Source organism: Suncus etruscus, chromosome 3 (assembly GCF_024139225.1).
Source record: "Suncus etruscus isolate mSunEtr1 chromosome 3, mSunEtr1.pri.cur, whole genome shotgun sequence".
NCBI classification, from domain to species: Eukaryota; Metazoa; Chordata; class Mammalia; order Eulipotyphla; family Soricidae; genus Suncus; species Suncus etruscus.
In genome coordinates, this window is record NC_064850.1 from 111,811,142 (window position 1) to 111,834,538 (window position 23,397).

The 23,397-nt window shown below is 39.0% G+C and overlaps 2 protein-coding genes across 3 annotated transcripts in view; one reads left to right on the top strand and one right to left on the bottom strand.

Annotated features, from left to right (window-relative positions):
• The window catches only part of LRBA (LPS responsive beige-like anchor protein), a 662,022-nt gene that overhangs the window by 387,213 nt on the left and 251,412 nt on the right, over window positions 1–23,397 (top strand). For both annotated transcript variants that reach the window (XM_049770186.1, XM_049770185.1), the window contains exons 38-39: window positions 5,570–5,716; window positions 8,154–8,290. In XM_049770186.1, the coding sequence (XP_049626143.1) occupies window positions 5,570–5,716; window positions 8,154–8,290 (284 nt within the window). The remainder of the gene's footprint in view (window positions 1–5,569; window positions 5,717–8,153; window positions 8,291–23,397) is intronic.
• Window positions 11,560–14,320, bottom strand: MAB21L2 (mab-21 like 2). The gene has a single exon (XM_049770106.1). The coding sequence runs from the start codon at window positions 13,325–13,327 to the stop codon at window positions 12,248–12,250; it is 1,080 nt and encodes a 359-aa protein (XP_049626063.1). The 5' UTR covers window positions 13,328–14,320; the 3' UTR covers window positions 11,560–12,247.

Genomic DNA, 23,397 nt, shown 5'->3' on the forward strand with positions numbered 1-23,397 from the left:
GGTGGCAGAGTAAATACCGGAAGAGTGATGTTCTCTGTTCGGGCGATCAATACTAGCCCCATGACTCTACTTCTGGCTACCTTCTAGTTAAAAACAAATTTTTTAATTCTGACAATTTAATTGCCCTTCCCAAGTTCACATTAACTTGCTTGGGGAAAAGGGCTTTAGGTAATTTTTCAAAGAGAGACCCTCCAAAGTGGTTATTTATAAAAGTCATTTTGTAATGGGAGATTTCTTTAACTTTACAGAAACTGAGTCATATTTGGAAATTAAAATTCTTCCTTTCATGATTAAAACTTTCTCATGGGAAATAGTAGCATCAAACAGAGGATTTTGAGGTTGTTTTTTTCCATTTTAGAGTTTTCAAATAGAAGTCAGTTGTACAGATTTTAACAATTTCTTAATTCATAGAGTCTAGTTTGTCAGTTATTTATTATCAAAGCATTTTGATCTGTAAAGAACCTAAGGTTATAAAGTATAGCTTAACTTTATTTTTACAGATTAGAAAAATGAGGGAAGAAAGCCCAAAATGTAATTCTTGTTAGGTGTAGGACTCAATTTCAGTCATGCTGGTGACTAGCCAGCCCTTTTATCATTAGGCTATATTCTAAAATTCATTGTTAAATATAATAAGAATTTTATGTTAAAATTTAAGCTCTACATAATGTGTTTAAGTAATAGAAAGATTGGTTTTAATTAAAACATTAAAGTAGTTTTGCAGGGAGCAATAGTGTAGTGGATAAGGCTCTTGCCTTGCATGTGGCCAACCTAGGTTAAATCCTCGGTATATCATCTGATCCCCTAACTACAGCCAGGAGATTCCTGAGTGATTGCCAGTAGTAATCCCTGAGCATGACTGGGTATGTCCCAGAAACAAACAAGCAAACAAACAAAAGTTTTGCAGTAGAATCATATTGAATTCTAACATTTTTATAGTGATATATATGTGTTATATAAATATATAAGGGGTGTTGGCATATTTTACAAGGTATCTTGTAAGCATGTAAATGATTAAAGTAACTCATCTGATTTTCTTTCTTTTTTTTTTCGCGCCACACCCATTTGATGCTCAGGGGTTACTCCTGGCTAAGCGCTCAGAAATCGCCCCTGGCTTAGGGGATCAAACTGCAGTCATGATCTTTCCTTGGCTAGCGCTTGCAAGGCAGATACCTTACCTCTAGCGCCACCTCGCCAGCCCCTCATCTGATTTTCTGAGGATGATGTATAAAGATCCCAAATTATGCCTGAGTTTCCTCCTGACTTCAATAATATCAGATTCCAGTGCTTAAATTTTTTTTTAGGATCAGCAAATACTGGGTTCTCTAATACTTTTGAGGAACTAAGGATCTTTTGGAGAGGAGTTTGATTTGATTAGTTCTAGTTATATTTTACATTTTACTATGTTTCTAGACTTAATTTTGTTGTGACTCCAAAAATAGCATTAACTATTAAGGAAAATTAATTTTGAACCATGTAGCCTTGAGTGATAGCACAGTGGGTAGGGTGTTTGCTTTGCATGAAGCCAACCCAAGTTTGATCTCTAGCATCCATTATGGTCCCCTGAGTCTGCCAGGAGTAACCCCTGAGCACCACCAGATGTAGCCCCAAAACAAAAGCAATTAGTTTGGAACCAGAGTTGTGTTACACAAGATACCTCAAGTGTCTTATTTTTCAGAACATGCACTTATAATTTTATGTCCTTTGCATTATATTTAGTGCATATGCAAACATATAATGTACATTTGAGGTAATTTTATTATTCTAGTAGTTACCTTTTTAAGTGGTTGATTCTCAATATATGTACCTTTTTTTTTTTAAATAATATGAACTATTGGTGATTCCAATTCAGTATGCAATGGACTTTTTTAAAGGGGGTTTATATGTTGTAGGTAGAGCAGCTTCTTGTGTTCCTCCTCTGTTTTAACTATTCTGATCTAGCCTGTAGTGGAGAGATAGATAAATCAGCTTACTCCAAGAGCAAATGCCCAAACACTTACACTTTATATTTTGAGGGCCAACTTTTGAGCTTTTTATTGCTCTTCATGTCAATGAATAAAATGCCATGTTGCAAAGAAAAAAAAAGTGACACATTTCTCCATTTTCATTTAACAGTTGCAATTTATTAAGTTAGTGTAAATATAAAAGGTGAGATTAGATGAAGGCAATCTGCTAATTAGTGATATAAAAATTTTTCATATTTGGTAATGATTTTATTATCCAAGAATAGATATGAATCAAGCTTTAAAGCAGAACCAAATGTATATTCTGGCTTTATCCATTTGAACTTTTGTAACAGACTAGAGCCTACTCACAGAATATATCAAAATAGTTATTTGTTTTAACCATTGATTGAGAAAACACAGACGAATGTTAAAAATATTCTTTTCCAGGTCATATAAGCATGATAATCACCTTTTATTTTATGCTTGGGGTAGTTTGTTCTAATTTTGGTGGTGGTGGGGGGAGTTCTTTAGTAGAAAGCTATTAGACCACTGAGAATTGAACACCAGCGCATGTGGTGTGTATTAGAGTACTGTTGGTAATTTTACTGCTGTGAACTTAAAATCCTCAAGGGGGAGTTAATTACAGGAAAACCATTCTAAATATCAGTAAGCTGCATATTTTCCATGACAAGAGGTTTTCAGTTGAGGTTGAACAATTCCAGAATTTGGACTTTATAAAAATAAGTTAATAAATAAATTAAAATGAGTGTTATATGTGTATATTATCTGCTTTTAAATTTTTACATAAAATTTTATATAAATCAAAGTACTGTAATATGTATCAGCATGATGAGAATATATTCAAATATTTCAGGTGGAAAGAATAACAATTTTTTAGGTCATTTAAATTTATTTGTTAAGTTGTTTTAAAGAATCGCATATTGAAAATAAAAAGAATCGCATATTGCCACTGACTACTCTTTTTTGGTAAATGGTGCCAATTAATTTTTTTGGTAAATGTGTTTATTTATGGTACTGGGATTGAACTCAGGGCCTCACAATTCATAGCTGGTGCTGTATCTCTAAGATGCATCCCTGGGAATTAAAGTTTCCCCTATTATTACTGTTTTTCAATTAAGCTTAATGTACTTAAGGACACTATATCAGTGGGCAGAAAAAGTGATGACAAGGGCATATAATTTAGGGTTTTTTTCTGATGTTTTTAGTATAAATACATCCAATTTAGGTTTGGAAACAAACAAAAAAGCTTCATTTCGATTTTGACCTAACCCTTTGCAGTATACTACAAGAAATAAGTAATTAGTTACCAGCAAGTTACAATGCCCATTCCTGTGGTAGATTTCATTTCCTATGGCGTGGTGGTTAAGGGCCCCTATTCTGGTATCTGGCTGCCTGGATTGAAATACTGATTCATTTCCCCACCAGCTGGTTACTTGGCAAAAAATATGTCAACTTCTCTGAGCCACTTTACTCTATCTGAAAAGGTGAAATTAGCCAGATATTTATCACAGTTAAATGAGCTAAATGTGTAAAATATTTTGACCACTTTCTTCCATGCGAGGAGTGCTATTTAACATTATCGTTGTTACTTTTTGCTTTGAATAATGAAATGTATCCCCATTGTACACTGATTTTGTGCTAAAATCACATTGGCAATTGTGTGTTTATTATAGGTTGTTTCATCAAAATATATAGATGACAGTTGCTCTTTTTATTTTTATGTGACTGTGTTTTTAGTACATTCAATGGTAAATTTAAAAGATCTAATTTGGGCTAGGGGCAATGTTAATCATGATGAATATCAGAGTAAGGAAGTATTAATACTTGAAATATAAACACTAGCAGAAAATTTACACTCCTGAAACCTAAAATTTAGTGCGATTTGGATTTATTTCTTTGTATCTTATAAAAAGCCATATTAGGGACTTTCGTTCCCCAGATATTTATTGAAGACCTTTTTCTATTTTTGGTATATATACTATGTTGTATGTGGCTATGAAAGAAAGTAAGATTGTATTTACCGTTGTAGCATATTCACAGTGAACTACAGAAACATCTTCCCATGGCTTCTTTAATAGAAAGCCCAATGTCCTCTTAAATAGTATCATGTGTTGTTATAAATTACATAGTGAATCACAATAAATATAAGAGTGGAATTTATCTTTATTTCTATTAATCTCAGAGAAGCTTTAATCTGTCACATCCACAAGGTAACAGTTAAACTAATTTGATAAATTACATAGAAAAATATTAGTTATGTTTCTGCAGACTGAAAGCTCTATAATTTAGGAGCTTTAACTCTTCTGTCTGTGTGTCTGCAGAAATACTAGTGCTTAGATTTCCAAGTTGCTGCCTGGGATACTCGGGTTTCTTCATCTATGCTTCAGCTAGAATTTCCCCATCAAGAAACCTGTAACAATATTTGTTGTTGGGGTAGCAAGGAATTCAAGTGAAAAAAGAGACAAATACCTCATCCCCACCCCCACCCCCAAAATCTGTCTCAAGATTTTAGTACCTATTTGGATGCTTTTCTTTACCAGAAAACTGCTCTGAGTGATGAGAGCCACCTTGGCGGAGTTAAGGCAGAATTCTGTGTTGCATCTTTTTTGCTCTTCAGCTGTATTTCTTGCTCTGCCTAGTGACCCTTGGCTGGGACTGCTCCACCTCCACACCTTGCTTCTGCACTTCCTGTGTTTGTGCCCATCCCTTCTTGCCCTCCACTGGCCTCTACTCCCTTTGGCTTCCTGGTTATGCCCCAGAGGTTGGTACCTTGCTCTTGCTCTCTGCAGGCCTCCCCAGTACAGCAGTGTGTGGCTTTTTGCCAAGATGCCTTTCCTTGTGGGCTTTCTGTTATGTTTGCCTCCCGGGGTGCTTTAGCCCTTTAGTTTAAACACTAGGAGGAGGCCACAATGGCAGTATAGGCTCTGCTTAGTTTCCATGCTGCCAAGCTCTAGGATATTTGGATAAGGACAGAAGCAGTCTGAAATTAGGGAAAGGGATCTTGTGATGGAAGGAGGGAGGCTGGAGTAAAGAGGAAGAGAACAAGCCAGCTGCTTAATGACTCAAATACTGGGGTCAATGTGTGTGTGTGTGTGTGTGTGTGTGTGTGTGTGTGTGTGCGCGCGCGCGCGCGTGTGCGCGTGCATGCGCGGGAGGGTGACCATGCATCTTTCCCTCTGGCCAGATCCTTCTCAGTCCCCTGCCCCCACTCCAGCAGTTTTTTCTTGGGAGCATGAATCCATCTTTTTTAATTTTACTGTGCTATGTAGGTACTGTTTTCAAAACTAGGTTCTGATTTTTTTTTCCTAAACAAATTTCTCCAAAATGTGCTCCTTTGAACTTTTTCTTGCCCTAACCATAAGTAAATAAATGGTTTGGTGATTGGTGCAAGGGTCAGATTTAATGGGATTAGGGCGCTTGTTGAGGGTAACATTAAACTAGCTTGAGGAATCACATTTGTCAGCTGAAGCCTGGGTGTCATCCCAACCATCTCTCGACGCCTATGTGAAAGGACTGGCCCTCTGACCACCTCTACTTACCTCAGTTCTCTGCCCCTCTGCCAAGCGTTTTCCAGCACTGATAGCTTTGTTTCCCTTTCATTTCAGCTGCGGATGAAGATATCCTTGCTAAAGGCAAACAGTCCATCAAGAGTCAGGCTTTGGGGAATCAGAACTCCGAAAATGAGGTCCTCCTGGAAGCTGAGGATGATACTCTGTCATCCGTGGACGAGAAAGATTTAGAGAATCTTTCGGGTAAATTCAGGCTGCGCTGCCATTTCAGCTATTCCTGGGCCAATGAGCATCTAATCACTTGCATTTTCAGCTGTGACCTCTGAGACTACCAAGTTTAAACCCACAAGAAGGTTGGGTTTTGTTCACCTAACCATTAGATAAGAAGTACTCCTTTTTTTCTTTCCTTTATTTTTTGTTCTATTCGATCTCTTTACACTATGCTCTATTTCTTTTATGAATAATTTTCACTGGAAAGGAAAAATATAGTTTAAAGGCAGCAACAACAAAATAAAATTGCTTCTCTCCTCCCATGGGAGTTATCTATAAAATGAGACTGTAAGTAAAATTCTGCCTCTTGTTTTGTAAATAAAGCTTGGAGGCAGATGAGCTATTTGCTTTGATATATACAGGTCTTAGTGAATGTGCTATGTATACATTTAACTCTCTCAAAAAATCCATTCCAAGAAAGCTATAGCTTTTCACAGGATTCACATATTTCACCTGCTATAGGAATTTTGATTTGCACTCTGCAGATTTTCAGTTTTACTTCTCTTATGGGAAAAATTCTCTTGTTTAGCCTGAAATTTTTGTAAATGGCTTTCTTTCCTTAATGCCTGCAACTCTATCCCTTTAGGTAGAAACTAAAGAGCATAATTTCTATTGGTGAAAATTATGTAATGCCCCATTTTTTAAATTACAACTTCAGATAAAAGGTATCAGAGTCTTTAAGTAAGTGAAATCTCATTAACTGATGCTCCCTATACAGTGAATGACAATGCACAGCAAAAGTAGAATGTGTTATTATCTTTGGTGCCTGTAAAGTAAAAAGAAATTTGTTATAGTAGGCTGTTAAGTGGAAGAAAAGTGTAAGATGATCACCACTGTTCTCTGTTCTCCTCTTCCATATACATTTACCTATTTCCAACTCCTTTATTTTGCTCTATTCTAGCTACTAGTAATACATTCATACAGTAATAGAGGTGAAAGGGGAGTTTAATTATATAATCTTGACAATGACAATAGGATTAAGAAGTAATCCACACTAATAAAGTGGTGTGGGTTAGAAATGAAGTGGAAATTGTCAGGGGTCTTCTGGAGGGCCTACGCCGCCCGCTCCTGCAGCTGTCTCGTTCCTCTGTAATTGAATGTCTGAGAGTGATTGAAAAAATGTTATTTCTTTTTAGGATTACATGCTAATGTACAGAGGGCAAAAGGAGACAGCAAAAGAACACATAGCTGCTTATTTCATCCATTTATAGGGATGAGCTTTGGGAAATCATGGCTGTTTTGCAGTTATCTGCTGCCCATCTGCAAACACAATGTATTTGTACATGGGGAATAGAGGGCAAAACCTGCTCTGATCTCTGAAGAGCATCCCTCTTATTGTCCGACTGGCACACATTAAGATTGATGTGAGATTAAGGACCAACACCCTCCCAACAATCGATGGAAATGTCAATTCATCTGAATTTTGAAACAGTTATTCACTCATTGATTATCTGAATAGGTGCACCATGGTTATGGGTACTGTATGAATTCAGAACTGTAAATGCCAATCTTCTCTTGCTATTTTCTTTCTCTTTTCGGATTTAGGCAATAAGGAAGAGGCATACCATTTCACATTCTTATTTTATCTCTCTCCATGTAAATATATGTAACAGATAATTATTTTTAGATCGTACTTGAGTCTTACCCCTAATATACTTTATGCATTTATATCTGTAGTGAATCTATTGTTTTCAGTAGCAGGCTGATTTGTCTCTTTGATAAGCCCTGTGGAGATTTGATTATTCCAATAAAAATTCATTCACTTGGAAACCCAGCCTCCAGCTGTTTACTCCCAGAGTCCCTGGACTACACTAATATTAGATTTGGAAGCATTGAACAATATTTAGCAGGGAAAGGCGGGCTTAGAAAAGAAGTCTTTTTATCAGTATTTCGTGGGAGTAAAGTTGTTATGGAAAAGGTTTTTGTGTCAGTCTGGCACAAAATCTTTATTAGCGAATACAATCTAACATTTTTCCTTCACTTTTTGTAATCCTGCCTCAGCCAAACTCTCAGCTAACCTCTGGCCTTGGCTATCCTTGCTCCTGGTTGTTGTTTCTTGTTGGTTGATAGCCTGAGGCTTCTTTTCTAAATGGAATGTGGATAGACTGATTTGGGCAGAGTCACTTTCTGACCAGGAGATTACACTAAAGGTTTCCAGACTCTAAAATAATTTCCTCCTTTTTCTTTGGAATTATTAGCTGCTTATTATTAATCTCCTAGCATGAGAATCCTGACTTTGCATTTTCCAAGGACGATTGGGATGAACTGACTCTGTAGGGTACAAAGAGTCAGCAGGCAATTTGGTCCTGGGGTTAAATTTGAAAATTAAATTTGATTTCTATTTGAATCTGATATTTTTTTTGGGGGGAGGCCATTCCAAGTTGGTCAGCTTGTCTTTTGTCTTTGGCAGGTCCTGTTAGCTTGAGCACACCAGCACAGCTTGTGGCCCCCTCTGTAGTAGTCAAGGGCACTCTTTCTGTCACCTCCTCTGAACTCTATTTTGAAGTGGATGAAGAGGACCCTAACTTCAAGAAGATAGACCCTAAGGTGAGGAGATGAGGCTTTATTTTCGTGCTTTCTTATGATGGACCGGTAAGTTGATGTTGGATATTGTTGGATGTTGTCATTAGTAAAATTTAACAGTTTGAATTTCTTGCGGAATTGCCTCAGCCTATGTTCAAGGAAGTTTCTTTTTTAGCTCACAATTCCCTTACCAGCTAGTTAGATTATTGGAATCCATTTAGATTCAAAAACAATTTCTATTTAATTGCATTTATCATTAGCTCATTTCAGGGGGATGGAGAGGTCCTCAGGGAATATTGACATAAATATATTTTGCCTTAAAGAAAGAGTCCAGAGTGACTTAAACTACAAAAATCAGTGAAATTAAAAGTAGAATTATTTTGTTTAGCCTTTATATTTCCTAGATGTCATACCAGTATATCGCTGTTGTTGCTTTGTCCTCATGACTTACTTCTCTGTTGTGCATGCAAACATGTCTTATGTGTATGTACGGTATCTCTGTTTCCCATTATTTGGTTTTACAAGGCACTGTATAATTTCCTATTCTTTTAAATGAAAATAGCAATTCCCCTATAAAGTGCATTTTTGATTACTCTGCAGACTGCTTGCAACTTTATTTCACCAAGAAACATTTCTGATACTGCATAAAGCCAAAATCAGTAATATTTCTTAAAAAAAAATAGTGGACTCATTTTAAGAGGAAACAGTCCATTTTAAGAAATAAACAACCTGTAGAGAGAGAAGTGGCTAGGAAGGGTGGAAAGTTCATTTCACAAACTCATTGCAATGACCACATTCTGGGTTCATTGGTAAGGACTTTGGATTTGCAATCGTCAGAATAATTCAACTTTTAATGGGCTAGAATTGTTTCAATGTAGTTATTAATGAAAAGGTGCTAATTTTATTAAAATCTACAAACAGATTATCTTGTACTTATTTTTTACACTTTAGTTTAAAATTGCGGCCTCTGTCAAGATAGTATCTTTATTTAATGTCTGTCAGGAAGGCTATGGTGGAACTGATGATTGTAAGCTTGATAATTCAGCTAATCCCATGTAGAGAAAACTTTTATCCAGAAATTAATATAACTAGAACATTTACTTTATTACACAATTGAATTGTCTGAAAATGTATTTTAGTTTTTATGAAAAAGAAAGATAACCAACAATAAAGTCTATAGTTCATCATGATTCTGATATTTTAGAGGTTGAAAAATAAGCAGAGTATTCTATTATTTTAGACATATATGGCTTGAAATCTAAAAATGTAATTTAACATTAAAAACATCTGATGAATTGTTTTCAATCTTAGAACCTCTCAATCTTTGTAATTAGGCTCTTTGAAGTTATTTGCACTTTTTGTGAAGTATTTTTCTGATCTAATTCTGTGCCACATCATTAAATTAATTTTCTTTCTTGCTATGTGTCACAGGAATCCTTTAGCCTCATCACCAAAGTTTTCTTGTATTACTGCAACCTGCCTAATGTTACAGAAAACGAAACATGCAAGTTTATATTCTTCGAGTATTTTAAGCTAATTATTGAAATCTTTACTTGGTGTAGAAGTTGATGCTGTCAGGTATTTTATAATTGGAAGAGCACCTATGTTATTGTAGTAATTCTTTTATGTTGGTGATAACCACATTGAATATAAAGGAAAGTATAGTTGAATGGGGAAAAAATTTTTTTTGCTTTTGGTCAAGACCTCAAAACGTTTTTTTCTGAGTCAATTGATGGGTGATAACTAATGTCATGTAGATGTTTTTGTGAGTGGAAAAGATGGTCATTTTAAACATAACCATTTTTTTATCTTTTAAATTAAATATTGTACTCCTAAATCATTTCTTTATAATTACCTATTACTTGCCTTGGAAATGGTCTTAAAAGGCAAAATTCCTTAAAAATAAAATCTATTTTATTATTTAAAATATTAGAATATTATTCTGACTCATTTATAGTACAGACTTAGTTTTATATGTACTGCAAGAGAGACCAGAAAAATATCGAAGCTGGAGGAGCAGAGATAATTTTAGAACTTACTCTTTCTGACAGAGCTGTTTTTGCTGAGGGAAGTTTTGCCAGGTTATCTCACAACTTCATTAAAGTTGTGAATTTTTAACTCACAAACTTCTACTTTGTCCATGACCCAGTCTCAGGCCCCTGAGGAGAGAGTCCTTGTTTCAGCCATCTCTGCTCTCTGCCCCTCATTCTTCCTTACTTCCCTCCTCAGATTTCTTTCTCTGATTCTTAAAATTGCTTAAAACCTGTTTCTCTGGGTCTCTCAGTCATGGGTTTTCTCAATAAAATAATAAAGTGAATTCAACCTTAAATTGTAAGACATAGAGGTAAACATCTTATACATTCTGTAACTATATCTGACATTAACAGATCTCAGGGAGTATATTGTCTTCAACTTCAAGATTGACCAGTTCTTTTGGGATACTTTCAGTTTACTATTTCATGTTTTAATGCTATTTTTTTATATTAAAACACTTTTTTGTTAAAGTTGTAACACTGAAATAAGTCCTTCAAAAAGGCAGAGCAAAGCAAGACAGAACAGACTTCTCCTTTATGTAAATTCTCTATGCAGTATATTTTCTTTGGTTATAGGTATATCAGGACTTTTTATTTAAATTTTCTATAAAAAGCTTCAAAATAATGAGAATTTTATTTAAAAATGACATAGTATGGTATTTATAATTAAACCATTTAAAGGACTGAAATAATTTGTAAATCTGATTATGATTATTTGCTGGAGAAAAATATTAATTGCTGGAGAAAATAGTGCTATAATAAATTTATTCTTTTTTAAGTATGAATCATTTAAGTATTAACTTTTTATTTAAACATTGAATAATACAAATGATTGAAGAGAAATCAATTGGTCATATTAACTATTCAGAAAAAACTAGCATTTTCTCTGTATTTCAAATTCACGGGGTTTTGGAAATTTCATTAGAAGCAAACCTCTTACAGAATTTTGAACTATTTTCTATTCTAAATATGTTCTGATGCAAAGTATGATTGTTTTTCAATCATAAGATATAATTTAGTTTAAATCACTAGAATGAGTACAGTATAGTGGATAAAATTAATGTTACTCTGTAATTATCTTTGTAGGAGTTTGTATTGATTAAATTTACAGTATGTATTGAGTTTATAAATTTTGCAAATAAGAGTTAAAATGGAATCTTCTTGCATTTAGCTCAAAATAGTTCACCACTTATCTTTAACATTGTAAATAATAAATTGAGACTCACCTGCATTCATTAAGAACAATTCACAAACAGTCCATTACAATGCAAAGTAATATTTTTATTACTGTTCCAACAAGACTGCTTAGGGTGAGGGGAAAGGTGCAAGAGAGGGAGAGCAAGGTCTGACATTGGCACTGAGATACATTTAACATCAGCAAAACTTTTTTAAAAGAGAAAATTTTACATATAATTAAATACTTTTTTTTCACTTGGTGACAATATTCAGGCAACTCAAAACAAAATGAAATAATTGTGGGGGGGGGAAGGAGAGGAAAGGAAAAGGAGGGAGAAGGAGGACCAGATGGAGGGAAAGAACAACAGAAAAGGGAAGGGAGATAGTTGAGGGGAGAGGGGCAGAGGGAAGAGGAGAAAAGAGGGGAAAGGATAGAAACTATTATACATTGATTTGAAAATGTACCTTGGGTTTCATTTTGTGGTGGCAAAGCCCGATTGCTTCTTTTCTGTGATCTTTTAAATTCACATTGTCTGGAAGAAAACAATCACTTTTGTGCAAGGCTGTGACTAGGGTTGCTTTGTTGGCTCTGGGTGTCCAGGGAACGTCTTCTGCCCGGTGCCTCTTTCTGGTGCCTCACACAAAAGTTTGGGTCCCCTGCCCAGTTCCGCAGTTGGTGGTGCCTTGCAGGCAGCAGGCGGGCGGGCCGGCGGGCGTGCCGTGACCCAGAGCATCCCCAAGCCGCGTTGCTTCCCGAGCTGCCCCTGGCACCCTATAGTTTGTCCAGGCTTTTGGGATTGGTGAGGATTTCCCTGGCCAGCCTCCAGGTCTGCTTGGCAGCGCTCTCCAGGGCAGAGTGGGGCTTGCCCTGGAAGAGGTCGAGGTTGGGCAGAAAGTAGTGCGGGCAGCGGCGGCACTGCAGGCAGGAGATGAGCTGCAACAGGATGCCATTGAGCCGGTCCCCCAGGCACGCCTCGTCCCAGTCCGTTTCCCGCGGGTGTTTCTCGCACTCGTACAGCAGCAGCGTCTTCATGTGGTAGTTGTTGAGCGGCTGGCCCGGCAGCTCCAGGTGGCGGTCCCGCAACGTCTTGAGCACCGAGAGACACTTATTCCGGCAGCCGCCCATCAGCAGGCGGTTCTCCGCCTCCCCGAATTGCAGCACCCACGCGTCGCTCTCGGCCGAGCTCTGCTTGCCGGTCAGCGAGTAGCACTCCTTGGAGAGCAAGTTGAACCCTTCGGCCTTGACCTCGGCCACCCGGTTGGGGCCTGGCCAGGGGATGTGAGGCATAGGCCACTGAGCCGCGCTGCGGGGCCAGATGCCGGTGCACTTGAACGCGGGCGTGATCTGCACCACGTAGCGCTCCCTGATGCGCAGCTTGACCTCGCTGGTGTCGGCGATCATCTTGACCACGTCCCGGTAGCTGCATTTGTCCACTGCTTGTGCCACCAGCGTCTGGAAGCGGGAGCGGATCTTGCGCGCCGAGAGGTAGCCGGACGCGGTTATGAACTCGACCCACAGGGACATGCTCCGCTTGCGCCCGTCACTCAGCTTGAGCACCGCGCAGCCGGGCAGCGAGCCGTCGTCCACGAAGTTGAAGACGCCCATCTGATTGAGGTAGAGCACCACCTCGAACTCCGTTGGGGAGATGACCTCCAGCCCCTCGTAGCGGGCGTCGATCTCGCTCAGGGAGCTGATGAAGCGAGGCTCCTGCACCTCCACCTCCTTGAGGACGTCCGACACCACCTTGCAGACCTCTCGGATGGTCTTGGCGATGGCCGCCTTGCGAGCCTGGCAGCGCTCGGTGTAGTACTTATTGAGCTGGTAGACCAGCTTGGCCTGGGCGGCGATCATGTTGGGGCACAGGTCCGGGCTGTACACCGGCGTCTCGCAGTACGTTGAGGGATCCAAGGCTCAGGCGCTGGTGGTGGCCCTGCGGCTCGCGAAAGAGGCGCTGCGCTCGCCCGGAGCCCCACTTTGGCTCCGGCTCTTTCCACCTGGGCTGGCCCGGCGGCTGCCCTCCGAAGCCTTTCGGAAGCCGGGAAGGAAGACCGATGACCGCCGCCACAAATAACTACAAGAAGTGATCTTTGCGGGAGAGAGAGAAAAAAAAAGAAAAGAAAGAACGAACGAAAGAAAAGTACCTGCCCAGTCGGTTTTTGCCTTCTCCCGGCTAAAAGCAGACAGACGTGCGCAGGAGAGATGAGTGTGAAGGGGACGGTGAGGGCAGGCGCAGGGGGAAAAGATTAGATTACCCGGAGGTGAGGCTCAGACGTCGACTGTGGAGTGGAGATCGTCCCGAAATCTGGGAATGAGGGCTGCTAAGGTCTAAAGTCAATTGAGAAAGAAAAGTGAAACATTCAGCGATTCCTTCTGAAACTTCTCGGCGCGGGTAGGTGAGCGCTTTCGCCTCCCCTCCCCGGTGAGAGGTGAAGCAGGGAATGGATGTCCTGTGAGCCCCGCTGAACTCCGCGGTCTGCCAGCCAGCGCGGGTCTCCGTCTCTCTCGGGGTGTCTGGGGCCAAGGCCTTTTCTCCTGCTGGAGGCCTTGCTTGGAACCAACCGGCTGGGTCCTTCCTTTGAGTCTAGCTCGAGGTGCAAACCGCTTGAAGTTGTCTGATACGCATTTCTGCTCTGCGGCCACTGTTTTTGGCCCGCGCGAATCCTGCTCTGGTGTGGCGAAGTCGTGGCTTGCGTTGCATCTGGGTCTTGGATATGAGGATTCGAGAGTTTTTCTTCTCCTCCCCCTTGAGGTTGCTCGTGCAGATTCCACTTTCTGAGTCGTCTCTCCCCTCCTCTCCTCTCCTTTCTCCTCTGAGGTCTCTCTTTTCTCCCTCTCCCTTACTAATCTTTCTCTTTTCCTCCCTCACCCCTTCCTAGCTATCCTCCTGCCGCCCCCACCCCTCTCTCCTCTCCTCTCCTCTCTCTCCTCTCTCTCCTCTCTCTCTCCTCTCTCTCCCCTCTCCCCTCTCTCTTCTCTTCTCTTCTCTTCTCTTCTCTCTCTCTCTCTCTCTCTCTCTCTCTCTCTCTCTCTCTCTCTCTCTCTCTCTCTCTCTCTCTCTCTCTCTCTCTCTCATTTAGTTTATGAATGGTTCAGGGCCATCATGAGGGGGGTGGAGCCAGCGCTCCTACAATCGCTCTCGAGCTGTCAGTGATTTAGCCAATCCTGGAGAGAAGACAGGCACGCTTGGCTTGGCGGACAGTAGCCGCCACCGCTGCACTTGATAAAGAAAAGGGGGTAGAGGGAGAAGTAAGAAAATAGGAGGAGATAGTAGCAGTCGAAGGCTCACTGGCCATTTCGCCTTGACCCTCCTCTCTTGTCAGTTGCTGGAAGGGGGTATAGAAGGGCCCTTCTGCTCCTGGCTGGGATTGCTCTGGAAGATTAGCTGTGCTATTTTACTTCTTTCTTTCCCTATCAGTATAAGGAGGAAGGTGCCAAAGCTCACAGAATTACTTTTGCTTGGAGGCAAAAGGAAATGGGTGGAGGAAGGAAAGTCTAGGGAAGTGTCTATATTTTTTCCAGACTTTCTCCTCCCACAAAATCTTCCTTCTCTTACCCTCCCTCTCCATTGTTACCCAGAGTCCGAGCAATTGCTGGGATGTGCACCGCTGTGTGTGAGGTGGTGCTGGAGTGGCTGTGGGTGAAGGTTTATTGCCATAAATTTCCTTTCATCAAGTTCCATATGCTGGGGGGAAATGTGGCAGAGAAAATTGTGCAGACACCTTGTTTGATAATTACTTCATAATTAAGATTCAAATATACTAATTCATGCTAGCTATTGGGAAATATGTTAAAGATGTGAGATGGTGCCTTTTAATAGCTTTTGCAGGGTATGCTTTTAGACGGAAAGAAACCACGAAAATTGTTTTGTAAGCTTAGTAAACACAAAGCAAAGAAAATGTAAATTTAAGTTAAAGCTTCCTTAAAATGTTAATGTATATCTAATTTAGAATATATTCTCTGGCCGTACAGAATTACACTTCTAAAATGATTTTATTTTTATAATTGACTCTTGCTTTTAAAAGACTTCACTGCTAGAAAAAAAATCTATAACTATCCTGTTATTGATTACACAGATGGCTTCACTCCTCCCTTGGCATTTCAATGAAACTCATGCCTGTGCTTTTAGTATATGTATTATCTTCACAAGTATAGCCATTGTAGCCTTTTAGTAATCTTGGTTGGAGGGAGGAACTATAAGAGTTACTTATTACCTGATATTCCTTAATAGCGAATAATTTCTGCTGGAATTTCAGGTGTCTGAGTCCTGCGTCTTTTACCAGAGAAACCTAAGTTATTGTTTGTTTTATTTTCTTTAAACGTCAGATTCTCCAATGATATTCTGAGAATAAAAATTTGTGGAGCCATTGGTGCAGACTTGTTAAGAGTTCTTTTACCCCCCCACCCCCCCAAAAAAAAAACAACCTGGCAGGCGCTTTGCGCAGCCCCTCGAAAGGGTTAGACTTCCCGATTCCAGTGGACCAGGTGAACATCATCTCCGTTGCTTAGGGAGCGCTCATTCTTCTAGGTCTGTTTGACATCAGAAACTTGGACCTCTTGATTCTTTCCTGCCTGCTGGGGACCAAAGCTGTTCTGTCACACCTTCGCGCGGGTTGCCATAAATCCCTAGCCAAGGAACCATTTGGCCCATTTTTCTTTAAAAAAAAAAAAAAAAAAAAAAAGTTGCATGGATTGCTTAGGATTTCGTTGGCTGGGAGTGGGGAAGAAGAGTCGGAGTAGACTTGCTGCGGCGCGGGCAGGCAATGCTTGCCCCAACGTGAGCCCCTTGGCCCCGGGCCTCACTCTCGGGGTGTCCCCTGCACCTCCGATTCTTTGGAGGCACCAGGGCCCGCAGGAGCCGCCACGCCTTCGCCTTGTGGGACTGCAGTGCGGCCGTCCCCGGCGCGGTGGCCTTGGCGCTCTGGGAAGTCGTGTTGGGCTGGCGCGACTCTCCGTAGCCTGGAGCGGAGCGTCGGCCGGGGGGGAAGCCGCTGCCCCCGGGAGCCGGGACGGGGCGGAGACTGGCGGCCGGGCCCCAGGGGGCCTTTCCCGCCTGGCCCTCCAGGTGGCCGCCGCCGCGTCGTCCCGGGGATGGCGGTCCCGCGCCGCCCAGGGGACTGAGCGCGGCCGAAAGTCCCGCGGGGGACGGCCGGCATCCGCCCTCGGCGACCGGGCCCCGCAGATCCTCGCTCTTCTCTCCGGGGTCCTCCAGACCCTTTCTCGGACACCCCAACACTCCCCTCCTCTAGGCTCTAGGGATCCCGGAGATATTTCCTAGTCCCCGGTCGCCGCTTTTCTCCACTTTTCCATCCCAAGGCGGAAGGACGATAAGATATTACAAGTGTTTTGATTTAAAAACAATTCATTACCAATTTATCCTGTCTAAGGTAGATGCCCTAGTAAATAATAAATCAGTTAAACAAAGGCGACTTTAATTTATTGCCGCGGTACTAATTAGAAACATCATTCGAGCAATAAACTTAAACACTTCCAGCAAATAGTGCTCCCCTCGCCGGCTCCCTCCCCGCCCCCACCGCGTCCCGGGGCCGCCGCCGACCCTGGAGCCGCTTCTGCTGGCTCGGACCCGCGCTTTCCCCCGACTGAATAATTGAAGGGGGAAAAGGCATCCACGGAGGCTGTAAATGAAGAGCCCCTGTCACCTCTGCTTTTATGTATGTTAGTATAGAAGTCCATCAGCAGCTCCTTGGTGGTGTATTAAAACGAAGTGGCAGCCCCTTCGGCAGGAGATACCGTATTCTATTAAAGGAGACTGAGGGAGAGAAAGAAACTCGAGAGGCTAAAAGCCACTTCAAGCCCCTGGACCAATTGATCTGTATTCTCTTGTTATAATCCGTCTCATCATACTTGAGTTAATGAGGCAAAAGAGGGGGGCGAAATCTGATGGTCCTTGACAAATTCATTAGGGAGGCTGCAGGACATTTTATTTGACTGTTAAACATCTTGTTTGTTTGGTTTAGGCAGTGCCAACACCAGCAGCTTCTGCCCAGACCCAGGATGTTGGGCTGGCTGCAGAGGTTCCTAAAAAGAGCACCACGTTTATTGTGGGGAGTGAATTTTCTCTTGGGTTTCTCATGGTAGTCCTTAACCTTCAGACCTCTCTAGGCTTTCTCTATGTAACTTCATCAACATCACATGGGGTGGGAACCTTTTATGAGGGCGGAGATGGGAATATTGGAGTGGACATGTTATTAGTTGGCTAAAATAGGTGTGTTTAAATGTTAGTCTGAAAAATTACCCATTAAAAATAGAATCAAATTGTAGCAGTTAAACTAGTATGCGTTTAAAAAAAATATGGTGTTTTAAGCTTCAAATTACACACTGCATTCAATTTTTCTTACTCATGATCCAAATTTTAATTATTAATTAAACTTTCTCTCACAGTGAAACAAGTATGAACAGAGGCTTGGGAATCAAAAAATTTAACTCTTTATATAATTTTATAAAAATAGACAAATATCTTATTCAAAAGAAAATTGGAATGTTTTCATCTGAGGACTTCTTATATTTTAAATTAGAAGCTGAATTAATGAATGCTGCTAACATAAGGTAATGCAGTTCTTAATTTTTCAAAAAATGTTTATTCTCAGAATTTTTTCTTCAGAAATCGATGTAAATAGCCTTGACCTAAGTGCTTTGGGAAAGAACCTTATCTTACATTTATTGGGAAACAGTATGAGAGAAAACAAAACTAATGCTTTTTGATTGTCATTTTTCTACATTCCTGCACTGCTGTGAAGCTGGAGGGAATTGGAGGGAATGTATATATTCGAAAAGAAACAAGTCAGTAGTCCATGTATGTTTCTTAGGAGTAAAACCAAAGTAATGGGTAAAGTCAGTGCTTCTGTCTGTCTGACAGTTATAATCTTGTTTACATTGCCAGAGAACACAGAGCCCTTAAACTGCTTTATAGTTTTGCTGATCTTTATTTAGAAATGCATTTATTGAATTAATTTTCAGTGCTTTTTAAAATTTTATATCACCAGGACTAAAAAGACACCCATTTTAATATGTGTAGAGATAGCATGCAGTATTTCAGTAACCTTTACTAAAGACTATATGAGTTTTAGATAGTCTTTCCTGGAAAATATTTTAGAAAAGTTCACAAAATTCATCATATTGTTGACTTGGAAAAAAATAGACCTCTCTGAAGGATTTGTATATGTGGTATTTATTCCAGCCCCCCAAAGGCCACATGTTTATCTGTTTTCTTATCCTTTAAAGTTTAGCTTTGAAACTCTTCTTGGTTGATGAATATTTAGAGCATTTTTATATTATTTACTTTATCATTCAATACATTTATAGCAGTATTTGATTTCTTAAAAAAGAGGTCCTTTTTCAGTCAAAATATAAATGGAGAAACAAACACTTCTTAAATTTTTTAATTTTAACTCTACTCCAGTAAGAACAGAAAATTAAGTAATCCACATGCAATTTTTCAATTAATGGATGAAATTTTGTTAAGGCATTTCTAAGAATATGTGTATGAAGTTTGGACAACATTTATCAGGGTTATACTATTCATATTGTATTATATGTCAAAATAAAACCTATTGTCTCTCAAGTGATCTAAGTTTCCAAAATACCTGCGTGTCACTGAGATTGTTTTTAAGCTATGGATTATTATTATTCTGGAATCAATCCAGAGGATAATCAGTAATTGAATGTTTGCTTTGAACAGTTCACTGCAGTGCCTATTAATTTTAAATGGTCAGTCATGTTGCTGAAGCAAGATTTTTATCCTCCCACAAAATAGTTTAAGCACCCCCTTCACCCAGAGTTCTAGTTTCTCCTGTGCTTTTAGTTTTGCATAATGAACTTGTTAAAGTGTAAAGAAAAGAAATGCTGTCTCTTCTTTGCGTATTGTTTTCTGGACCTTTTAAAGTTTGTTTGGATTGCCTTGGATAATATAAATGATTAGTTATGTTTATACCTATCAAACTTTTACAAGTCTAATTCTTGTATTATTTAATAGCATGAAAAAAATTGAGAGTATCATGCCTGTTTTTATTTTCTCCCAAGAAGAATAGTAACTGTTTATATGAGCATCCTATTAAGTTATACATAATTTGACTTAACGAAAATTAAAATAGAAGAATTTTTATTCAAGGAAATGGGCAAAAGTAACATTTAATCTCATTGTAAAGTAAATATTATTATGTTTTTTGAGTTAGAATATAAATTGGTAAGAAAGTAAGTTAGTTCTACAAGATTTTTAAAGGTATTGTGTTGAATTTTTGATAGTCTCATTTGTTTAAAAGTACATCTGAAAATCATTTTGTTTTTGCTTATCTTAAATATAGATATTTCTGAGTTGTAGCAGTGACATCTTTTTTTTTTTTTTTTTTTTTTTTTTTTTTTTTGGTTTTTGGGCCACACCCGGTAACGCTCAGGGGTTACTCCTGGCTATGTGCTCAGAAGTTGCTCCTGGCTTGTGGGACCATATGGGACACCGGGGGATCGAACCGCGGTCCGTCCAAGGCTAGCGCAGGCAAGGCAGGCACCTTACCTTTAGCGCCACCGCCCGGTCCCGCAGTGACATCTTTTATAGTCCAGGAATTGTTCTGAAAAGTTACAAGAAGATTACCTTTCTTGCCTGTGATTAGTTTTTCCCCCCCTTTTTTTTTATAGTTTGAACTTTTTAACGTTCTGAGGTAAACATCAAATTTTCTCTGTCAATTAACTTTGAGTTTTGTAAAGCACGAAACTCTTCAACAAGGTAAATGGTTCTTTTAGTATGTACAGCCTTTATCAATATAAGGAATGATTATTATTATTATTTGTGTCTCTTCCTTCTAGACCCAGATCTTATGGGTCTTTAAATATCAATCCTAGAAAACAGAGATGAAGATCAGGGTTAGTAATTATTGAACTTGATAAGAAACAAAACTTTTGCTTTTACTTTACTTTGTGACATCAAATTTTATGGCTTTTAAAGGTGTGATCACTTTAATTTAATAAGATAATACTACTGACTCGTGTATAGACTATGTCTTGGAATCTTATATCATCCCTTTTTGTATTTATCCCATTTGTAGTTTTCCTTGTGATCAGTCCGGATATTTAAGAAACAGATGAATGAGATTAGGGATGTAGATTATACTGGTGGTGAGCTGTACTTAGTTAAAAGTAGATTTGGCATTGCATTTTGTATTTTTTCAAGTCAGAAACATTATTTTGGACCTATATTTAAAACATATCTTTGAGCATGCATACTGTATGGATGGATAGGTTTTTATTATACAAAAACTAGTCTTCTTAAAACATCTTGATTTATTTTTAAAGTACACTGGTGCTATGGCACTCCATCTGTACTATTAGTAATAGCAGTACTAATTTGGCATCTGTCTATCAGTCTTCTAAGATTATAGGTAAATTTTAATGGACTTTGTGTTTTATTAATGAAAATGTTAAAAAAAATTTTTCTACATTTTTTTTCGGGCCACACCTGTTTGATGCTCAGGGGTTACTCCTGACTAAGTGCTCAGAAATTGCCCCTGGCTTGGGGGGACCATATGGGACGCTGGGGGATCGAACCGCAGTCCTTCCTTGGCTAGCACTTGAAAGGCAGACACCTTATCTCTAGCGCCACCTCTCCAGCCCCTCTTTCTACATTGTTAATTGGAGTAAAAATGATATGCTGAGAGGTTTCCCTGATTCCTTGTGTGGTTAAACAACAACAAAATACTTTATTTGTTCTAAACTATGATTAAAAAGACATATGTGTGCTATAAATAAAATAATATTTGATGATCTAAGGAATGGAAACTTTTCCCTTAATCAGTTGAAATAAAGCTAGGATATAAACCAACTGTCTTGGCCTATGTATATCAAGGTTCTGCCAGTCTGTTTCTCTTCTGAATTTTGCTTTTCTATCTTCTCTTATTATCTTTGGATGCTAAAGAGCCATTCTCTTATTTTCTGACTGCTTTTGCCTGTAGACTACAACCTGGCCTAGTAAGTTTAAATCAGTGCAGAGTGAAAAATCTTTGATCTACGGCTGTGACTGTTTCCAAATGATTTGTTTGCTGGGACCAGACACTATCCATGCTCTTTCACTTTGCTATCAGATAGGTGCACACATAGGGCCTGGAAGGCGACCAGATGCATAGTTCATCATCATATTAGATAAATAAAGAACTCTAGCCATGCGTACTTGGAGTTTCTAATAGTTATTTATTCTATAGTACCCTGCTGGCTAAATACTGTACAAATCATCTAATCTTTTCTGCAAACTAGTTAAAACTTTCTAAAAATTGTAATATCAATTAGAGATGAATTGTGTAAAGTTGTTGTGTGTGTGTTTTTTAAATGAAAGGTAGTTGATGTCAAGCAACTTACCTGAGTAGATAGGAAAAATGAAGACAGTATGGTTTAAAAACAACAACAACAACCAAGCCGGAATTTTTGTCCTGTTTTAAATAAAAAACAAGTCACTTTGATCAAGTACCCTTGATTTCTTTTTCCTCTTTTGTCCGTAGTTAAATAAGAAAATGGATTACAATTTTTTTCTCTCTTTTAACTGTAAAAATTTGCAATTTTCTACCATGGCATGTTAAAGTTGTCATTAATATTCATATTGGTTTCAAGTTAGAAATCATCTGTAAAAACTAGGTTTTCAATAAAAAAAAAAAACCAACTAGGTTTGCTCTAGTTTAGGTGTATGAAGTTAATAAAATTAAAAATAGAGGAGAATAAGTTTACAAATAGTTATGTGTTTTGTATTTTAAGTTTAGAGAGGAAAATGCCAAGTTATATATTGGAGACAATTTTGAGATTCAACTCAGTAGTAACTTGGAACCAATTCTGAGAGTGTACTAATCATTGAGAGGCATTTAATCTTGAAAATGTGAAAAGAAAAGGCTGAAATTTTGAATATATAGAATAACTATGCTGAAAGATATACACAGCATAGATTAGCAGAAATTTTTTTCTTAGAACATTGAATGGGCTCTTCAGTATTTCTTGCATTTTTATTAAGATTAAGTATTCTGTAAATATTAATTCTTGAAGCCAAAAAAAGTCTAAGTTCACAGTTGTATAAATGGGATGGTTAGTCACCTCCTTGGAGAAATGATATTGCTCTGAGCAAATATCATATTACCATTACCATATTTACTTTGTGTTATTAAACAATAGATCCAACCAAGGAAATGGTTTTCAAAACAGGCATCACTAAAGTAAGTAAAGTTTTATACTTGCTTGCTCATGCCTTTCACTTGTTTTCATCAGAAGATCTGACAAGCATATAAGTGTTAACATCTTATATTTTACAGATGTTCTTAGTTTTCTCTCAAGCTGTAAAAGATTCTGTATCAGAGTAGCATGGTAGGAAATAATTTCAACACCTCCTTTCACTTACACAGTAACTTGTTTGCCTAAGCTTGTGGATGATTTTGGAGGGAGGAAAGTGAAACAGGAAAAGATAATATATAGAGAGTTCTAATTGTTCCCATTTCAAGATATAGATCAATCAATCTGTCTGTTGAACTACAAATTCTCTCAAAAATAGTGTTTCTATTGGCATAGTTGAGTTCTTTTTACTTCTGTGGTGTTCCTGGAAGTCCCTCATTAATGCCCAGGGAGCGCCTGGTGACCACCGAGAGAGTTGTTGATGGACACTGTAGCTTTGCAAAGTGTAAACCCTAAAAGACTTGAGATGAGAAATGCAACGCTGTTTGTGAATTTATGGTTTATCTCGCTTCACTTGAAAATTTATGAGTGGTGTGGCTTAAGGGTGCTGGAGTTGTGTGTTGCAGGGCTTGCCCCTACTGATAACACCCTTGTTGGCGTGAAAGTGCAATGCAAATTATGACAGTTACAACCTTCTGTTTTGTTTAACATGTCAGTAGATTTCCTGGCTCAGTGCTGAGGCCAATGGTGTGTTCAGCTAGTCCATATTCACC